The sequence below is a fragment of the Vespula pensylvanica genome, chromosome 14 (genome assembly GCF_014466175.1).
Source record: "Vespula pensylvanica isolate Volc-1 chromosome 14, ASM1446617v1, whole genome shotgun sequence".
Taxonomy (NCBI): Eukaryota; Metazoa; Arthropoda; class Insecta; order Hymenoptera; family Vespidae; genus Vespula; species Vespula pensylvanica.
Window position 1 is genome coordinate 4,663,565 of NC_057698.1, and position 21,191 is coordinate 4,684,755.

The 21,191-nt window shown below is 28.4% G+C and overlaps 2 protein-coding genes and 2 long non-coding RNA genes across 5 annotated transcripts; 2 read left to right on the forward strand and 2 right to left on the reverse strand.

Annotated features, from left to right (window-relative positions):
* Nucleotides 1–73: 73 nt before the first annotated feature.
* On the forward strand, nucleotides 74–4,721 carry LOC122634092 (zinc carboxypeptidase-like). The gene is made up of 5 exons (XM_043822685.1): nucleotides 74–660; nucleotides 1,607–1,915; nucleotides 2,582–2,669; nucleotides 2,760–3,047; nucleotides 4,159–4,721. The coding sequence occupies exons 1-5, from the start codon at nucleotides 274–276 to the stop codon at nucleotides 4,359–4,361; spliced, it is 1,275 nt and encodes a 424-aa protein (XP_043678620.1). The 5' UTR covers nucleotides 74–273; the 3' UTR covers nucleotides 4,362–4,721.
* An 864-nt stretch (nucleotides 4,722–5,585) lies between these two features.
* Nucleotides 5,586–7,785, forward strand: LOC122634124 (zinc carboxypeptidase-like). Its single transcript, XM_043822737.1, has 7 exons — nucleotides 5,586–5,717; nucleotides 5,828–5,979; nucleotides 6,112–6,636; nucleotides 6,751–6,838; nucleotides 6,913–7,115; nucleotides 7,259–7,343; nucleotides 7,429–7,785. The coding sequence occupies exons 2-7, from the start codon at nucleotides 5,839–5,841 to the stop codon at nucleotides 7,623–7,625; spliced, it is 1,239 nt and encodes a 412-aa protein (XP_043678672.1). The 5' UTR covers nucleotides 5,586–5,717; nucleotides 5,828–5,838; the 3' UTR covers nucleotides 7,626–7,785.
* Nucleotides 7,786–8,016: 231 nt separating this feature from the next.
* Nucleotides 8,017–11,097, reverse strand: LOC122634125. Of its 2 annotated transcripts, XR_006328311.1 has the most exons (4): nucleotides 10,971–11,097; nucleotides 9,574–9,724; nucleotides 8,601–8,822; nucleotides 8,017–8,281 (listed from the first exon to the last, which is right to left on the reverse strand). It is a non-coding gene; the product is annotated as an uncharacterized LOC122634125 (long non-coding RNA). The 2 variants fall into 2 exon arrangements; XR_006328312.1 differs by lacking the exons at nucleotides 8,601–8,822; nucleotides 9,574–9,724; nucleotides 10,971–11,097 and adding an exon at nucleotides 8,353–8,594.
* An 8,599-nt stretch (nucleotides 11,098–19,696) lies between these two features.
* LOC122634126 lies at nucleotides 19,697–21,076 on the reverse strand. Its single transcript, XR_006328313.1, has 3 exons — nucleotides 21,033–21,076; nucleotides 20,160–20,632; nucleotides 19,697–20,077 (listed from the first exon to the last, which is right to left on the reverse strand). It is a non-coding gene; the product is annotated as an uncharacterized LOC122634126 (long non-coding RNA).
* Nucleotides 21,077–21,191: the final 115 nt, after the last annotated feature.

Below are 21,191 nucleotides of genomic sequence, written 5' to 3' on the forward strand. Positions count from 1 at the left end.
ATATGAGAAAACGAGTCTTCCTGGCGTACATATAAAGCCGCTCGAGGACTCGACCTCGACGAAAGATTTCCATTCCACGTTGGATCGCGCCAGAACGCGCTTTGAGAAAGAAAATATAATTTTCAGTTTTTCATAGATTTCGTCGACAAAAGTAGTCATATATTTAAAATGTGGCAAATCAAACGGTGATACAGACGATCAGAGAATTTGACTAAGATTGTAAGATTTTCAAAGAAAGGATTTAATCTTTTTGAAAAGTATTTATCTTGAATTATGACGATAAGGATGACGACAACGACGACACCGATGAATCGATTATACGCTTTTCTTCTCCTCGCGAGTATCTCTGTATCGGAAAAGGTACGTTACGATGGTTACAAACTCTACAAGGTCCATGTTGACAATCGTGATAATTTGAACGCCTTAACGAATATGCAAGAAGACGAGGATTATAATTTTTGGGATTTACCGAGGATGAATGATTCCTCGTTAATCGTTGTTGCTCCAAAAAGGATCGATGAGTTCGAAAAGATCGTTAACAGTAACAGAATGTCCGCCACGTTAATGATGGATGATCTTCAACGTTATATCGACGAAGAGAATCCAAACGTCGATGGGAGAGCCACTTTTGATTGGACAGCTTATCATAGGCTCAACGTGGTATGAGAATTATTTTTTTTAGTATTTTTCTCAATAACCACTAGGGAGCTTTGAAATTTTTTTTTAAATTTACTCGCTTTTAATTTTTTATAACACGATCGAGAATGAATATAAAACTTTTTTTTCTTTATAAGGAACATTAATTATAATATTATAAAATAAGACATATACAGAGAATCGATATTCCAACTGTAATAAAGCAGAACTACGTAAATCTGATTTTTTACCATGACTTCAGTCGAATGAACGAAGGATTTTACAAAATCTAAAAATTCTTTAGACTTTCCTGTATTAATTATACCTGAAAAATTAAAAGTGAAAATAAAATAAAAAAGATAATGAATTTGGAATAATTCGTGTTCTTCGTTATCATAAAATTGTTGGTTTAATTTCAGGTAGAATTAATGCTATGTAATACTGTTTTACAACTTCTATATAAATTTCAAATTTATAAATACGTCGGTTTTCGAGACATTGTCAAAAATACGTAAAATCAACAAGAAGATATAAAAAAATATATCATTATAATTCGCGTTGAATATTTATGTTAAAACAGAAATATATTTTATTCTATTCAAAAATGTTCTTTTGAATTGAAGCTGTTTTCTGCAATTTCATCGTATATTTTACAAGTAATAAAACGTAACAGGTTCATTAAGCCGCAAGACCTTCTGAGAACGGAAATCTTATAAATATTAGGCATAGATTTCAAAACCTACGATAAAAATTAGCAAATTTTTTAAAAATCAAACCGAAAGATATTCTTAAAAGGATCATAAAGTTATCGCTTTATGCAAAAATTAAAAAATCGATTTTTTCTTTTTTCTCTTTTTCGGAAGTTCTAAAATCTTCCTAATCCCTTTAAAAATAAATCTCTCGTTTTATTGTTTTTCTTTTCTTTTTTCTTTCTTTTTTTTAATGGAAATTTATATTTGTTTCATATGAGATATATCAATGGATGGAAAGTCTCGCTCAAGAACATTCTAAAATCGTTAAAATTGTGAACGGTGGAGTCAGTACTCTTGGAACACCTATAAAAGGTTTAAAACTTTGTTTTAATCCTAATCAAAATACATCGATTTTCTTGGAAAGTGGTATTCACGCGAGGGAATGGATATCAGTAGCCACAACTACATACGTGGCAAACGAATTGCTATTCAATGAAGATCCCGCTGTTAGGACTTTAGCGGAGTCTTATATCTGGTACATATTCCCTATTTTCAATCCAGATGGCTACGAATATTCACATACTATGGTAAGAACGAATCTCCGTCTCGTTATCGATTTAATTCGATTATATGAACAAAAAGATCGGATAAAGATAATTGATATTGCAAATCGGTATCACGATCTTTATCTTTCTCTAATCAATTGTCTTCTGTTTAACCTTATTAAGAAATATTAATAGCCTTAAACAAACTCACGTTTTTATCAACGAAAAGATATGAGTGCAATCGTTTGATGTAAAAAAGAAAAAAGAAACTAAAGAAAAAAAAGAAGAAAAGAAAAGAAAAAATAAAAAACCCGTTGAGAGATATCGGATAAAAATATTTATTGATTGTCGTCTACATACGATGGTATGTAACAATTGATCGATCGATCGATAACCAAATAAGCTTTTTCTTCCATTTGATCGTACGTAAGCGTTTCGATGATACGCATTTCTTAATCGAGATTTAATTAAAATACGAAGGTCAATCGATTCGAAGTATACTTTAATGGGAATAAATTTCTTTTTTTTTCTTTTTCTTACGCCTACTATGTCATATATTTACAATAAATGAAATTCTAAATCAAGGTGTAATGTTTGATCAAATGACCGCACGCGATAAGATTTCGAATTCGAAAAGGCTAAAATAAAGAAAAAAAAGATCCAAGTGCAAAGTACAAACGTTTATAATACAGATATTTCTTTTTTTAGAATCGATTGTGGCGGAAGAATTTGAAACGATACACAACGAGATGTAAAGGCGTTGATCTCAATCGAAATTGGGAATCTCATTGGGCAGGTATATTTGAATAATAAATCATAGAATAAATTCATACTCAAAATCGTATATTATTTCTTTATATAATTTTATTTTCAATTAATCGCGTAGAAGTAGGAACAAGTTCTAATCCCTGCGCCGAAACATATCCAGGACCCGAAGCATTTTCCGAAATCGAATCGAAGTCGATGTCAAGGTTTTTGAAAAGTATACCGGAAAAATTGACGGCTTATCTAGCCTTCCATAGTTACAGCCAATTGTTGCTTATACCTTTCGGTCATAGCAACGAGAGAATCGACAATTACGACGATCTTATGGAAATAGGAAAGTTCTCCGTCAAGGCTCTATCCAAGAGATACGGTACCGATTACACCGTTGGAAATATAGTCGATGTTATTTGTAAGTACATACAGCTGGATTTCTTTTTTATATGGTAGATCCGTACTGTATAAAAACAGAAAAAAGAAAGATAAAGAGAAAAAGATCGTATAGAACATATCCATGTTGAAATTCCTAATTGACTTATGAAAAATATAAAATTTGTGTTAAATTAACGCACTTCTGTAAACTATATAAACGGTAATTTAAAATATGAAAATATATTAACTCATAACATTTTATTTAATAAATATGCAAAAGACAAATTAATGCGTTAGAGGCAAAGAAAAAACAAAAAGAAAGAAAATATATTTAAAAACAAAAACTTTTTACGCGGTGGAAATTTGTTGTGCATTAAAAAAAAAGAAGAAAATATCGTATAAAAATTAGTTTGTGTAAAAATTGACTTAGAAAACGTAAAAAATGTGTATTAAACCAACATTTACACTAAATAGTAATCTAAACAATAATGCAAATGTATTAACTCATAAAATTTTATTTAATAAACACACGAATGAAAAATTAATGTGTCACAAAGAAAAAGAAAAAAGAGGCAAAAATATTTTTTCAAAAAAAGAATTTTCTTTTATTAGGTTTATATTACGGTAGATGCTCGCTGTGCAGAGCAATAAATAATAAAAATCATATGAGAAAAGTTCTTGTAAAATTTAATTGAGAAAGAATATAAAATTTCTTTTAAATTAACACACTTGTGAAAACCATTCAAAAAATAATTTTAGATATGGAAATGCATTAACTCATAACATTTTATTTGGCAAAGACACAAAAAAGAAATTAATGCACTGGAGACAAAAAAAAAAAGAAAAAAGAAAGAGAAATATTTTTTCAAAAAAGAAATATCAACGATTTTCGCGATATTTTCTGCGAAAATTAATTATCAGCTAAATAAAAAAATAAATAAAAAAAGAAAAATAAGAAAAAAAGAAAAATAAGAAAAAATAAAAATAAAAAATCATGTAACGATGAATCGTTAAAAAAAAAAGAAACCTTGTAGAAAGAGACTCAAGGTGAAACAATGTATGTTCATCCACGAATGAATCTAAAAAAAGAAAACTATCACAATATATAAAAAGCTTGTCATTCATTTATTTCTTTAACATTATATTCACAGATGCAGCAGCTGGTGGTTCGATGGATTGGGTTCGTGCCGCGATTGGTCCTCGTATAACTTACACGTACGAGCTTCGTGATAAAGGCCGATACGGTTTTCTGTTACCAGCTAATCAAATCATTCCTACGGGAGAGGAAACGATGGATTCCTTGATCGGCATGTTTCAAAAAGCATTGGATCTTGGATATGGATCACAACCATGATTAATTTATTTTAACGCTTTTTTACATAATTGAAATTAAATTTTATTTGTAATTTCCTCTTTGCTGTTTTATTTTCTTTCTTTCTTTCTTTCTTTCTTTAACGCAACAACTTACTTTTACATTTACTATTGCGTTTATTAGATCAATTTTATCTTTTAATATTATCAATGCTATGTTAGAAGTAATAAAAAATTATGTCAATATCAATAATAATATTATATGTATAAATATAAAATGTAAATAATGACCTTATCGATCATCGACTGTTAAAATATTAATCAAGTTGCTAATCCGAATCGATTACAAAATCGAGTAGTAAGATAAATGGCCTTAATTAAGAAATGGATTTAATTAACAAACGAACTCGGACTCTTTGTATATCTAATAATAAATAGATTTCATTTTCATATACGTCGATTTATTTTTGTTTATAATAAAATATCATATCATTCATCCTTCCGGCTCCGCTAATCCAAGTTATTGTTAATAATCTTATAGGGTTATATACGTCTTTGTATCTGCGAGATGTGTTATCAAGAATAACATGACCTGTACATTTCTAATTAATCCGTTTTATTTGATTCTTCAAAAGAAATTATTTTATTCGACAAATTTTTCTTAGCAATTAAGATTTTTTTTAACCGAAAAATCGGCGTTGATCGGTATGATAAGTAATCACGTTTAAAAAAAAGTAGAAATCTTTTCAATAGATTAGAAAGTAATTAACTAACGACATTGTAAAAAAAAATCGATCGATCATCGATGCGACGACGTCTTGAGAGTTTTTTTTTTAAATGGCCGATAACGATATTAATGATGGAAAGTACACACTCGACTAATCTCCATTTTCTTTTTATTCTTTATTCGTACTTCTCGTAACAGGAATGACCAAAAAAGGACGAAAATAAGGAAAAAAGGGAGAAAAATGGAAAATGAAAGAAAAAGAAATGTAATAATGAATATATTCTCTCCTCTTTTAAAAATGAAATAAAAAATGAAATCAAACAAAAGTAAATCGACAAAGAAAAAAAATCTTTTCTTTCTATATTTTCATCTTAAATTTATGGGAGGTCGATTTTAAAAGAAAATTTATTACGTCTATCATGAATCCACGATCATCATCAATTGGATTAAAAATAATTCTTCGTAGATTGTTCCGATCGACTAGATAAATAATTCGTTCTATAAACCGCGCGAACGATAAGAGAAGATTCACAGATCGATCGATGTCATTTTTTAAATGAAGTATAAAAGAATAATCACAGATATCTTGGTGCCGTGTGCAGGTGTTTCTCTCGGTTTAAATAGCAGGTTCGATTATCGAACAGGCACAGACTCGATTAGTTCTCAAAGAGGGTAAGACGAAAAGCCAAATGTTTCATGAATTTTTCGTTTAAAATCGATACATACGTTATTGACAATGTTATTAATCTTATTATTTCGTTCTTCTTTCTTTCGTTTCATAGAGCTTTCAATCATGTATAAGCTCCTTATTCTGACGTTGGTCGCCTTGGCGACAGCCCAAAAAGCATCCTATGAAAATTACCAAGTCTTCAGTGTTCTTCCATCGACGGAATCACAACTAGAAATTCTTCGTCAGATCGAGGAACACGATGGCGTAAGTAAATTCTAGATCGTAAATAAAAGATTGTAAAATTCTTCGAACGAAGAATTAGATAGATAGTTAATAATTATAGTTTAATCTCGATATTTTAAAATAATATTTCTTCTTTTTCTTTTCTCTCCGTAGTTCTCACTTTGGAAAACACCAGCTCTAGTGAACATGACCGTGGATGTCATGGTAGCACCGAACAAGTTAGCAGAATTTTTCGATCTGATGAATGCTCTTGGTACATCCTATACGAAATTCATCGACAACGTTCAATACTTGATCGATTCTGAGATGCCGAAGGAAGAGTTAGCCAGTTTTGCTGGCTTCAGCTTTAATACGTATCACACGATCGATGAAATTTACTCATACTTAGACAGTCTCGCCGAACATTATTCTAACAATGTCCAGGTTATTGTTGGTGGATCAAGTTACGAACGTCGTCAAATCAAAGGAGTGAAATTGAGTTTTGGCAAACAGAAACCTGGCATTGTAATCGAAGGTGGAATTCACGCGAGAGAATGGATATCGCCTGCCACCGTTTTGTACATTATTGATCGTTTATTGAACAGCCCTAATTCGGAAGTTAGAAAACTTGCCGAAGGACACGATTGGTACATCTTCCCGAGCGTCAATCCTGATGGTTATGCTTACACTCATACCAAAGTATGTATATAAATAATACATATTTATATCGCAATATAAGATATTGTAATAATATGTAATAATAAATTCAGATGATAGATGGAATTACTAATACATTTTGAATTTGTTTTATAGAATCGTTTATGGAGAAAAACGCGCAAACCCTACTCGTTCTTCTGCTACGGTTCCGATCCAAACAGAAATTGGGGATATAGATGGAACAGTTAGTATAAAAGATTTAATTTCTAAGGATAAAAACGAAGGAATATCTAATCATTCAATTTATCATTTTTTTAGCCGGTGGCGCCAGTTCGAATGCTTGCTCAGAGACACACGCCGGAAGTTCTGCATTTTCGGAAATCGAAACAAAGAGTCTGTCCGAATACTTAAAATCGATATCCGGCAAATTCTTCGCGTACATCTCTTTCCACAGTTACTCACAATTGTTGCTCTTCCCTTACGGTCACACGAAGGCTCATCTTGAGAATTACAACGACTTGGTAAGAGAATTTTTCCTTTTTTTTATCGAGCACAATTACAAAGAAAAATCATGATCTGGCGATTGGTTGATCAATGGAATTATGTTTCTTTCCTTTTTTTTTTATTTTCTTATTTTCTTATTTTCTTATTTTCTCTATCACAGTTGGCGATCGGTAAAAAGTCGATAAATGCACTTGCTAAAAGACATGGAACTTCTTATCGTACAGGAAACATCGCCGAAACTATATGTAAGTGTAAAAAGAAATCTTAATTTTTTTATTTTCTTATATTTCATTCTTTATTTCCTCTTAACATTATCTTTATCATTTATAGACATCGCTACCGGAAGTAGCGTAGATTGGGTCAAAGCAGTACTGCACAAATCAATCTCCTACACCTATGAATTGCGTGATACCGGAAGATACGGTTTTCTACTTCCGGCAAGTCAAATCATTCCCACAGGAGAGGAAACTATGGACTCTTTGGTAGCTTTGTTCAAAGAAGCTGCTGTACGAGGTTATCCGCAATGAAGAAAAAAACTTTGTTTGTGTAAATGTCGTTAAGTAAAATGTCATTAGTGTAAATATTTCAGTACAAACTGCATTATGTTAATACGACTTGGCGTAATTCGCCTGAAAATTAACATAGATTTGATCATAAGGTAACGATGAACGCTTTCTTTATTTTTTATTTCTTTTTTCTTCCTTATTGTTTTTTTTTTTTTTTACGTTCAACAAGGAAATAGATCTTTTAAATCTTACTTGAAAAAACATACTTGAACACATTTTAATATCGCTATCCTTTTTGTTGCCTTTTCAAATTAAGATCATTTGCGCTAAATGCGATTTCACGTTAAACGATACATTATAAAAATGTTATTGTATGAAAAGTAAATATTTTAAATAAAGAAAAATCTATGTGTATAACACAATGATATTTAATATTGTCACAATTCTGTTTATACATTCTTTGATTCCAAAAATATGTCCAACTATCGATTAATCAACAATTTTAACGATAATGATCATTTGCAAAAATGGCTTTTAGCGATGGCTTTGAGCTTTTTCCTTGATATTTTCTCAGAGGGCGTATAAGGCATTTTTTCTAAAAATAACACACCCACACGTAGATGATTACACTTGGTCATATTTTTCGCTATCAATTCTGAAAGTTCTCGTTCGGTTACCTGTATGTTAATTAGAATTTATTAAATGGCTTATTTAATTTTCTTTCGAATAGGTTCAAATACAATCGTACCTTTGAACCAGGTACTTTGGTAACAAAAGCGATAGGATGATTAGATAACCTTTATACTTTATTGTCTCTTTTAGTCTATCAACAAAGAAAAATTGGCCTTTCTCGTCGTAATAAGTAAGGTCACCGCTATGAAACCATCCTGTCGTTTACGACCAATAATTACATTAAATGATCGAACACGTATTTCTCTAAGGGATCATATTTTTCTTCCTTTTTTTTGTTTTGTTTTGTTTTTTTTTTTCTTTTACCATCATCGTCGATCGCATCTTTGGTTGGCTATGGATTATTGTAATAATTCTTAGTTATTGTTAGCGATTTTATTAGAAGTTCACCAATCTTGTTTGGACGCAATGTATTTTCGGTTTCTATATCGATGATCTTGATTTGAACGTTTTTAGATACCATACCAACTGATTCCAGTTTGTGGTATGGCATTTGAATTGTTATAGAACCACACACTTCGGTCATTCCTAAGAAAATTTAAATAATTTTATCGACATATTCGAGATCTGTAATGAATATTATTTTATAATCTTTAGCTGAATACCGGTAATATAGTCTTACTTTATGTATATAAGCAAAAAATGAGAAACGTAAAGATATTATTATATATTTGCAGATTTCTTTTTAAATTTCGTTATGTAAAAATAGATATTTCGTCGAGTATCATAGATAAAGAACATTATTATTATAATATTAAATTTTTATTGTTTATTAGTTTGTTCAATATCATTTAATTTTATTAAATTTTATTGTTAAATGTGTTAAATCATGATATTATTTTTTTATTCAGTAATTCAGTTTTATATTTCAAGTTATTAGATAGAGCTAAAGTTATTACGTAAAATAAATTTGTAAAAAATGTTATTAAGTTTTACGTTAGAATAAATTAATTATATTCATTTCCAAAAAAACATATAGTTAATGAATTTCATTTTTTTAATAATTTTTCATAAAAAATTTAACTTCTTTTTGTTTTTAATTTTAAACAACAAATGATTAGAAGTATGATATATCAAGATGCACTATTTTTTATATTTACACGCATTTAAATAGAAAACCTTATGGTATTCAATTATAGAACTTTGGAAATTATAATGTATGTGATTAAGTTATGCATTTCGCCCCAGAAACTTTTCGACGAGAATGAAACAGATTCTTGTTTTAAAACGATAATTTTTTAAACAGACTAAAACATTGAATTTATTATTTTCCTCTTACTGTAAATTTGTATAATCGTTGCATTAATCAAGTTTTCCTTAAGCATTCTTTGATTTTCCACGTTAAATATACCACTAGGAATAAAGATAATCTCAACGCTAGATAAGTCGTACTTTTTAGAATACCTTTATTTCAGCATTCTATTTGCCATCTTAGGTGACAGAAACAGCCACATCACCATGTCAATTCAATTATTTATCTTTTTATTTAAGATATATACATACATACATACATATATATGTATATATGTTAATAATAGAACTTCTGAAAATAGTCAACACATAATATTTCCTTGCTATTAATAAAGAAACTGTAAACTCATGTACTTATATCGATTGCTGTGTTCCAGGGAGTAAAAATTACTGCTAAGCTGAAGCTAACATAAATTAGTGTAAAACTGTTCATAATATTCGAACTGCAAACGGTAACCACATCATTAGCTTTGATTCCTTCTTGACGTAACCATAGAGCACATTTTACAGTACGATCAAACATTTCGGTAAAAGTATACGTCTCCTCGGTAACCACGTCAATCTATTTCGGTTGATATTAATGACTTATCAATTTCGTTAATAAAAATAAATAACAAATAAATTAGTATTAATAGAAAAATGCAATATAAATAGAATTTTTCGATATCAATGTTCTTTATCGAGACGACGACAAAAAAGTATTTTAAAGAAATATATTTTACGTCTTTGTAAACGACACGTACGAAAATGTAGATTATTGCTTCTTGTTTCAGTAATATTATTCAAGTTTAATAAATGACACGCTTTTACCTTGAATTATCCCATTTTTATAAATTTTTCAACGTTCTACGTTATACAAAGTGATCTATTTAAATAAGACCATATAAATATTGTGACGACACACAAAATGTTTTTAATATAATGTGAATAATGTGTATAGAAGGGCTAACAAGATTATTTTTTTTTTAAGGATCACTCTTTTCGATATTTTCAAGGTTATAGATATTTTTTTGCGATCTCGCTAGATATAAATTTTAAATAAAACTTTAGTTTGTGGAGATCAATGTTATTTTAACATCATGGTTATTATACATGTCCTAAGGTATTTTTTAATCAGCTACAGTATGTAATAAAAAAATATATACATATATATATACAAGAAAACATCGATAACTTTAAAAACTTCGAAAAAATGATTTTTGAGAAAAAATATTTTCATTGATGCTTTGATACAATTCATATTACGTAGAAAATATTTTGTACATCATTATAATTTAACGAGATATTTAGCTGGCCTTACTTAAATATATCTTGTATAATATTTCGTGTGATTAATTTAATAAACATTTAAAAAAATGATATGCGTGTGCGTGATGTTAATACAATGATATTTTATCCTAACTATTAACTATTTGAGATTCTTACTTAACTGACCGACAAAGTCGGGTTTAGCCTTCATTCGATCTAACAATAACTTTCCGACGTTTGTATATTTCAGGGATATAGGTTTTTCTATGCCTTTCTATATGTTGTCTTTTGTAATGAAATTGGATGTGTGTTGAAATTAATCATCATTTGAAATGATTTAGAAAAGTTTTATTGCAAAATTAATTTAAATCGATCGTGTCTCTTAACTCATTAACCTTTATATATACATACTTAACGATCGATGATCTTCACAATTTAGATTATTTAGAAAATGAAATTCAACTTACGTTTATCAATTTATCGATTATTATGACTATCGATTGTAATAAAAATTGTCTAATGAATAATATTGTCACTCTATTGTACTATAATTTCTCTAAACGATCTGAAAGACAACAAAAAAAATTTAATGTTAGAACCATATCCTACGAGTTCTAAGTTTCGACTGTTAACATCAAATTATCTTCGAAAATACGAGAAGTAATTGGGTATTTGTTATTTTCTTATCTCCTACCATTATCACTCTCACGTTTACGTCACATAGGAATTTAAATTTACAACTTCGTCCATTAAAGATATAACATCTTCCACGATAAAGCTATTATTTCTTTTAAGCACTTTTAAATACAAATATAAAACATGTGTGATGAACATTAATCTATTCAAAATACAAACCAAAAAGTGAGTTAATAATTAATTATTCATGACAAAAGAGAAACGCATTTTTCTCGCATTTAGTTTCATCTATACATCAACGAAACAAATATATGATAAGAAGACAAGCAAAATAAATAACGTGATATGTGAAAGTCAATCGTAAAGATTTTATTTTACAAGTTAATAATCTGTACATGCCCAGTTGTAAATGAAAGAAACGTAAACCATTTGTGGACTCTGCAGATCGTGTACGTGATGTTCTTAACGCTAATTACATAATAACAAATCCGGCCATATTAAAGATAAGCGTTGAAGAATGTTTCAACGATATATATTCTACTATGTTAAATATATAGATCTTTTTTTATCTTAAAAAGAAAAGATAATAAATATAGTAAATTTATCGTACAAAGATATATTTACTCAGTAAATAATAACATGTTTTGCGTCTATTCGATAATTATCTCGATAAAAACGAAACGAAACTTGAATAATTCTCAATAATAAGTGGATTATTAATTCTTCTAAAAACAAATTTATTACCCTGTTCTTTCTGTTATTTGATTCATGCCTAAATCAGTGGAACAATACACACGTAACAGTTAATAAATAATATGGAAAGAACGTAACATTGTTTCAATTATCCTAATGACTGATAGCGTAGCATTATTTCTTAAGCGTACTTGTCTACCTGAAAAGAAAAAAATCAGATCGCAGTGAGTGTAAGTGATATATGAGTCATTGATTACAAAAGTGGCCTGAATCATATATTTCAAAAGATTCCTTCGTATCTGAAAATAATGGATTAGTCAACAACGAGATACTTTTGTAATTTTTCCATTCAAACGGTATTGCTATATCTGAAGATAGATTTTTATGCCACAGAAAGTACTATCACGTCTGATGCGCGATCGTGTAACTAACATTGATAACAGAGAAACGTTCGAATCAGCACATAGTAAGGTGGCGGAGGAAGGGAGATGTAGGTGAAATAAAATTGATTCTTAAGTTTAGTTATAACTCGACAAGTTATAAACATATCGCTAAGCAATTATTAGTGTATGCAACACATACTATGTCTTAAGTAAATTCTAATTGCAATACATTATAACGCATAAAACAAGGTTGTATTGTTAAATGCCATGGGTAGAGAATAGGAATGAAAATAGAATTTATGAAAATGCGTATGAGAAATTTTGATATCTTGTCAAAATCATCTTCGAAATAAATCAAGCAATATGAGTATATATGGTCACGTTACTAGACGATCCCTTCTTAAAACTAATCGAATGGAAGGCAAAAAAAACCCATCGCGAAAAGAAAGGGAGAGGAGATAGAAAAGAGAGAGAGAAAGAGAGAGAGAGAGAGAGGGGGGGGGGAGAGAGTAGTCGTCAATAAAATTTATTCAGATATCATGTCTGTTATTTGTTTTCTTAAATAAACAATGATAATTTATAGGATAAATCCATTGAGTCTTTGTGCTAATCTCGAAATTCCAATTTCTTATTCGATAATGATCATTCTTAATTTCATTTTTAATTAAATAAAATTTCTTATTCGATAATTCAACTGAGTTTTTTATCCTTCGTGTTTTACTATAAAGAGATATTTTTTTACACGAGTGGCATTCAAACAACACTTTAGATTAATCTAGAACAAGTTCGTAATTTTCGACGTTCGCGGAGATCACTTAAGTTTCTCGCAAAGTTCCTCTTTTTCGATTATAGAGTCTACATAATGCAACTAAGTATGAGAAAGGTAGGAGATCAGAAAGATTATGTACTTACGAAAGAAAATATGTATTTCCCACTATACAAATCTGATTAAAAAATCTTCGTGAACTATTAGAATAAAGATCTACATATACGAAATATATAAAAAGATATAGAATATTTGTATAAGAAATGCTTTGTCCCTTAACGAAGCAATGGTATTTATATTTACTGAAGATCCCTATAACTTTTGTCATAAATAACTAAATTCCATCGTTGGCGTAGTTGTTAGTAACTTTTCGTATTTTTTTATCTACACTTGATTTTTTATATTTATACATAGTTGAAAGAATGTGTTATGCGTTGTGAGCTAAACGGTCTAATGTTTAGATAAGGCGAACATAAACGACGTTTCCATAATTCGTAATTTTAGGAAAGAAAGAGATAATGTTGGAAGGTTTTTTCTTATCAAGCAAATAGATATAAGTTATTTATGTCACTAATCTCTACTTAACATCCTTTCTTTATGCTACCAAAATTACAAATTGATAAAGTAAACAAGATAAAAAAACAGAAAAAAAAGTAAAAGTATTGTAAAATATAAATTTGAGAAAATTAGGTGGTAATATTGAAAAGCTATTAAATATGTTTAAAAATAATACATAAATAAGTTAAATAAACAATATAAATACGTAAAAAAAATACGAAAAAATATTAAAATGAACATAAATTTCAATGCACCAATTTGTATATTAATTATGGCAAACATTTCTCGGCGGTGGTTTAGAATCAACTAAAAAAAATTTATATTTGCCATTAGTAAGTCAAATATTTAAATTGAATACCTTATAAAACAAAAATAATTGTATATTTCTAGTCTACCCATAGTATGATTGAATTTAATAAGATTTTCAATCAATAAAATTTGAGAATCAAAATGAAATAGAGTAATTTAATAAAAAACAAATCCGGTATTCGCTGCTATTTTTGATAATTTTGGAATAATAATCTTCTACATCAGGATTATTTAAAAAATGTCACATAATTAGACGATTAAATTTCTTTTACATTTTGAGATTTTATCAAAAATTAAATATAGATCAGTAACAATTAATCTAATTTTTAAATAATATTTATGCTTTTCAAGAATTTGAAATCTTAATTTTTCTTAATAATTCACAAAAATGGATATAAACTTTTTGAAAATTTACTTTTAAACTTTTCTACGATTATAGAGTGACCAACTGATCACGCATTCGCCATCATTCTTGTGTACGAACAATTCAATCACCTGACTTACAGATTCAATCCTAATAAATATTTACAGATTTTAGGAATAGAAGTCACACACATAATTATCTTTATCACGTCTAGAAGAGACTACATCTGTCTAATCGCTATATAAGACAATCAACTCAAAATTCTCCAGGATAGGAAATGGAATTTCGTGAATCCCATATTACCGTCATTTCAAAAATTATCATTTTCTCTTTTATGCAACTTTTATGTACTTTTAAATGTAATGTATTTGTTAGGCGATCGATCAGCAGAAATAAATGCTTAGTCTAAAAGAAATATCCATACTTACATCTATATCACCTGAACATTACGTACAAGGAAAATATTAAGGTACTAGATTATTTTAATGGGATTAATCCCATTTTAATGGGACATTGATATTTATATATCGATAACCAATAAATATTTACCATATATATAATTCAACATTTCACATAGTAGTATTATATTTTAGAAGACTCCATTTATTATACACACTAAATTACGATCAAAAAATTTGTCGAAAATAATCATTTGACCTTTTTAGCCATTGCTTTAAGATCTTTTCTGGGAATTTTTGTAGGACCCGGCATTTTTCTAAAAATTTCATACCCTGTGTAAATGATTGTAGTCCGTCATAATATTTATCTCCAATTCATGAGGATTTCGTTCGCATACTTGAATGTTGAGAATTTAATAAATAAATAAATAAATTCAATAAATAACTAAATTCTTATCAGATTTTCAGAAAACTTTTTTCTATAGAATTATACCTTCGAATTGGAAACTTTAGTAACAAAAGCGATGGGATGCTCATCGTCTAAAATATGGGAAACACCGACAATCATAATCTCGACAATATTGGGATGAGATCATAAAAGATTTTTGGATGAAGAGATTTGAATATCTCTGTACTTTATAATCTCCTTCAGTCTCTCGACAATAAAAAATTCATACAAAATTACTCTTGACTCTTAAAAACATTTTTTCGAAATACAATTTACGGACTCACTATAATAAACATATTGCAACATAAAAGCTCCCAGATTATTTATTGTGTAACGAGAAGAATTTATATTGAGTCTTAAATACATCTGTACTCAGCATGTAGCGAAAGGAAATCCAGGGTGTCTAAAATTTTCTAAATCTTTTATATTTCTACAAATCACAGAAAGAAAACTATATAAAATAGAAAAAATAAAAACGAAAGATCATCTTCACAAAAATATCTGGAAAAATTTATTTTACTAATTATTATCGTTGGTCATCAGGCCAGGAGGCGTAACAATAGTATAAAACAGGTATGACGAATCTGTAGCAGCGAAAGCAAGTGTGCGGTATTGTGATTTTTCTCAAATGTTTTTTTCAATTTTTTTCAAGTCCACTTAATGTAAAACAATTAAGAATCATTCGGTCTCTGTTTATTAGTAGTATACTGAAACAATCTGAGGGTGCACGCCGTTGTATTTCATCTTGTAGAACTATATGAAAGACCGCGTATATACGATTCCATTGGATGACAACCATCGTCGCGAACTTACATAAATGATACAATTAAGAATGAACATGCTATGTCTAATACAGGAAAAAACTGAATATAGGCATGATATCCTTCATGTCACATGTACAAGTCCACTAGAGAATGCCAAATAAATTCTATACGTTCTTGCATCTTGTACAATTTTGTTTTTCTATCTTTTATAATTCCATTTTGCAATTTGTTAAAATATGAGACGTTTGAAAGAGACAACCTATATGTACATTCTACATTTTGGTGAATGATACGATTCAAAATGTAGACTGATAAAGAGAAAAATGTAGTTTATCATAGTTTCAATCACATATTACTTATGATATGTTGTCGTCTTAATCTATCTCATTTTCATACATTTTTCAAGATTTATCGGTACAATTTGTGCAATTAATATAGGAATATCAATATTTTATATAAGTATATCTTTGTGCATAATGACACTTCATCTGATTCCACCTATAAGCTCGTTGAGGTCTTATCTGACCAACAAAGTATGGTTAACTTTCATTGTGTCTAGCAGTAACCTTTCCGTAGATAAAGGTTCTTCTTTTTTTTTCAATATATTATCTTACATAATGAAATCGCAATCATTCTAAAATATTCAATTAAAATGATTAATTTAGGACACGTTTACTTAATTGTATCAAACTTAATGATTATGTCTTTCAACTTGCTGAACGTTATTAATTTACTTTAACACAACATATTTAATAATCAAAAATTTTTCTCAAAATTTGGATAGAAAATAAAATTTAATGAAAAATTATTTTGTTGCTTACGTTTATCAATTTACAAGCCATGCTTGTCGGTTATATACACTCAGAGACTCTACTAAAGATATATTCAGTGTTACTATAATGTTTATAGGCAATCTCATAAACGATAACAAAGATTGAAGTTTATTTTCGAAATTAGAACTGTACTCTGCGAAATATGAGGTATAATTGTTGAAGAGATCACACTGTTTTCTCTATTTTTAAAAATATTTTTTTATCTCCTACCACCTCTATTCTATCGTCTACGTCGTGTACAAATTTACATGAATCTTTATTCATTATTTCTTCTAAAAAACGGTGTAATATCTTACATGATAAAGCCGATATAATATTTTACTTAAAGTACTTCTTGAAATACAACAAAACCCTGTACTTTAAATATTAATCTAATCAACATTACGAACAAGGACGACTTAATCATTGATATCTTTTCACAAAAAAACATGATCTTTTAAGTGTTTTTCTCATATCTTCGTTTATTTACATATATGCCAACAAAATTGATATATGATAAGAACTACAAAATAAATAATGTATAAACGTAAGAATCAATCACGAGTATGTTATTTTATATACAAAAAAATCTGTCGATACGCATGGATTTAAATTAAGCATCCAATATGTAAATGATAAAATGTAAAGAAATACATATTTTGAAAATCGTGGACGTATGAATATCATTAACTCTATCCACACTAAAATAAATTCGAATGTATTAAAGATATGTACAGTCACAAGACATAACCAATTGTAGGTTTTTCTTTCTATTCAAAAGAAAAGGTAATAAATATAGGGAATAGTTCATTTAACAAAAATATATTTAATAGTAAATAATAATATTTTTTGTATCTATTCGATAATTGTCTCGATAACTAGCGAAAGCCAAACGATACTCGTGTAATTGTCCATGATCGAAGGATTATTAATTTTTTTTGTAAAACTTTATTACTATTCGACTTTCTTTATTATTACTCAACTCACTAGTAAATAAGTGAGACGCAGTAGCAATTAGAAAAGAAATTAGATAGAAAGTATATTGTTTCAATTATTCTGCTTATGGAGTAACTTTATTTCTAGCACATACTAGTCCATGCGAAGTCCAAAAAATAAGATTGCAGTAAATGTGAGCCATTAACTATGAAAATGATCTAAATCTTATATTTCAATAGACTTCTTTATATTTAAGAATATTGAGCTTGTAAACAATGAAAAACTTATATATCATTACATTTTTCCCTTCAAACGATGCTGCTTTATATTCGAACATTTTTGTACCGTTGAATACTATGGTCCATGATGATAAAAAGATAAACATCTAAATTTGCTAAATACGGGGATTGAATATAATTGACGTTTCGGTTTCTTTAGTTAAATTTATCTGCTGCTATAAACTCGAATATTATAGTAAAACATTCTAAATATATATACATTTAGATATGTCTATAGAGATGACCTTTGATCTTTTATGTAATTCTTTTTTTATGAATCCAAAGTAACAAATTGATAAATTAAACAAGACAAATAAAAATACAGAAAATAAATTAAAAGTACTCTAAAATATAGGATTCAGAAAATTGAATGGTGATATTGAAATACTATTAAATATGTTTAAAAACAAAATTAATACGTAAATAATTAAAATAAACAAGATGAATATATAAGAAAATACGAAAAAATATTAAAATATATATAAATTTCAATACAGCATCTTGCATGTCAGTTATAATAAATCTTCTCCAGCAATGATTCAGAATCAAATAAAAGACATTATATTTACCATTTTTGAGCCAAATATTTGAATTGAGTAACTTACGAAATAAAATATTTAATCTTCTATATTCAATCCATAATAACAGAAAACACAAAATCAAAATGAACTAGTATAATTTTACCAGAAACTAATGTGGCATTCATTACTATTTTTCAGACGATAATTTTTCATGCCAAGATTATAAATAAACAATGTTACATAAATACACAATTAAATTTCACTCACATTTTGAGATTCTATCAAAAATTAAATATAGATTAGTAACAATATTTTATTAATCTACTAGACAATTTTTAAATTATTTTTGTGTTTTGCAAATATTTTTAATAAAACTTCAATTTTTTATAATAATTTACAAAATTACAGATATATTATTTAAAAATTCACGATTAAACTTCCCTCTAGGATCATAGACTAACTTACTGACCATGGATTCACCAATCATTCATGTATATAAACAATAAAAGTATTCTATATCTAATTCTAATCATAACAAAGATTCGTAGATTTTCGGAACAAAAGTCACACATATAATAGTCTTTATGATATCTAGAACAGATATATGTGTCCAGTCGCAACATAAAATAAATTGAACCCAAAATTCTCCAGGAAAATAGAATATTATGAATCTTATATTACCACCATTTTTCTAAAATTTTTTTCTGAAATTACCATCTTCTCTTCTATATAAATATAATATTTACATTCATCGATCATCCATCAGAAAAAATATTAAGTCTAAACCAAATATCCATGTTCACTTTTATATTATCGGAAGGTTACGTATAAGCAAAGATTTTAAGTATTTAGCTACTTAATAGAACATTGCTACTTATATATTGATAACCAATAAATATTTATCATACGTATAATTCGACATTTCACACAGTAATTTTATATTTTAGAAATTTCCATTTATTTTAAACTATCGATCATAATATTTCTCGAAATTCATCATTTTACCTGATAACTTTAACTATTGCTTTAATTTTTTCTAAAAATTTCACACTACCTCGTAAATGATAGGAATCCGTTATATTTTTCGCTATTAATTTTTGAAGCTCTCGTTCGGTTACCTAAATGTTGGGCAGAATTTAATAACTAAATTCTCATCAAGTTTTCTTAATTTTTTCTATAAAGTGGTACCTTCAAACCGAGAACTTTGGTAACAAAAGCGATGGGATGCTCATCATCTAGCATATGGGGAATACCCACAACTGCAACCTCAAGAGCATCGGGATGAGTTTGCAAAAGATTCTCAATTTCGGATGGAGAGATTTGATTTCCCCTATACTTCATTGTTTCCTTCAATCTATCGATAATGAAAAGTCCGCCATTCTTGTCGTAATAAGCGAAATCATTTGAATGCAACTATTCTGTAGATTAACATGAATGATTAGAATAAATAAATAAACGTGATTCTCTAATAAATAATATTTCTTTTTCTGTTCCCTTTACCATCATCATCGATCGTATCGTTTGTTGCCTCAGGATTATTATAATAATCCCTCATCATAGTTAATCATTTTCGCAAGAATTCACCTATCTTGTTTGGACCCAATGCACATCTAGTTTTTAAATCGACGATTTTGATTTGAGCGTTTTTCTTACCGTTCCAACGCTATCTGCTCTGTGATGTGACTTGTGAGCCATTATAATATCACAAAATTCGGTCATTTCTAAGAAAATTTAAATGGTTCGATTAACAACTTCGTTTACGACAAAAGGTTCCAAGAAATTTTCGTCGGCTTACCAAAAATGTATATAATGTCGGCACTTGGAAAACATTCTTTAAACTTAATTTGATTTTTTGCTGTAAATATAGCATCACTAAGATTCAATTTTGAAATACTGGACACATCATACTTCTTACAATATCCTGATTTTAATATTCTATTCGCCATGCTACGTGATAAGAACATCCATGTAACCTGCAAAACATATTTCCATATATATATATATATATATATATATATATATATATATATATATATATATATATGTATGTATGTATATATATATATTAATAGTGAAATATCTGAACACAGATAACATATCTTCAATTGTGATTTTGTTATGAGTAAGAAAACTTTTAAAATCCTGTAAATAGAATTCTCTGTATAACAGTTACATATACATGAATTGCATATTAAAAAAAGTCCAAATCTTACATGTTGAATCAAGCGGTGTTTATATCTGATGTTTTACTTTATATCATTAGTAATCTATGAAAAATTGTCCATCTTCAAATGGAATATTAACTATTTTCGTTAATAATTTTACATTACGTTATAGTTTCTAGGTTTATCTTATACTTTTCTATGATTTTACACATCATCTCCTCTTCGAATGTAGGAGAAAGCAGTCTGCTGCAATAACTCACAACAGAATTCAACGTTAATAAAACTCCAGACATCAAAAAGTATGGTGATAGCCAGAATAGGATTCCTTCTGTATTGAAATCGTCCGATAAGAGTTCATTGCTTAAAA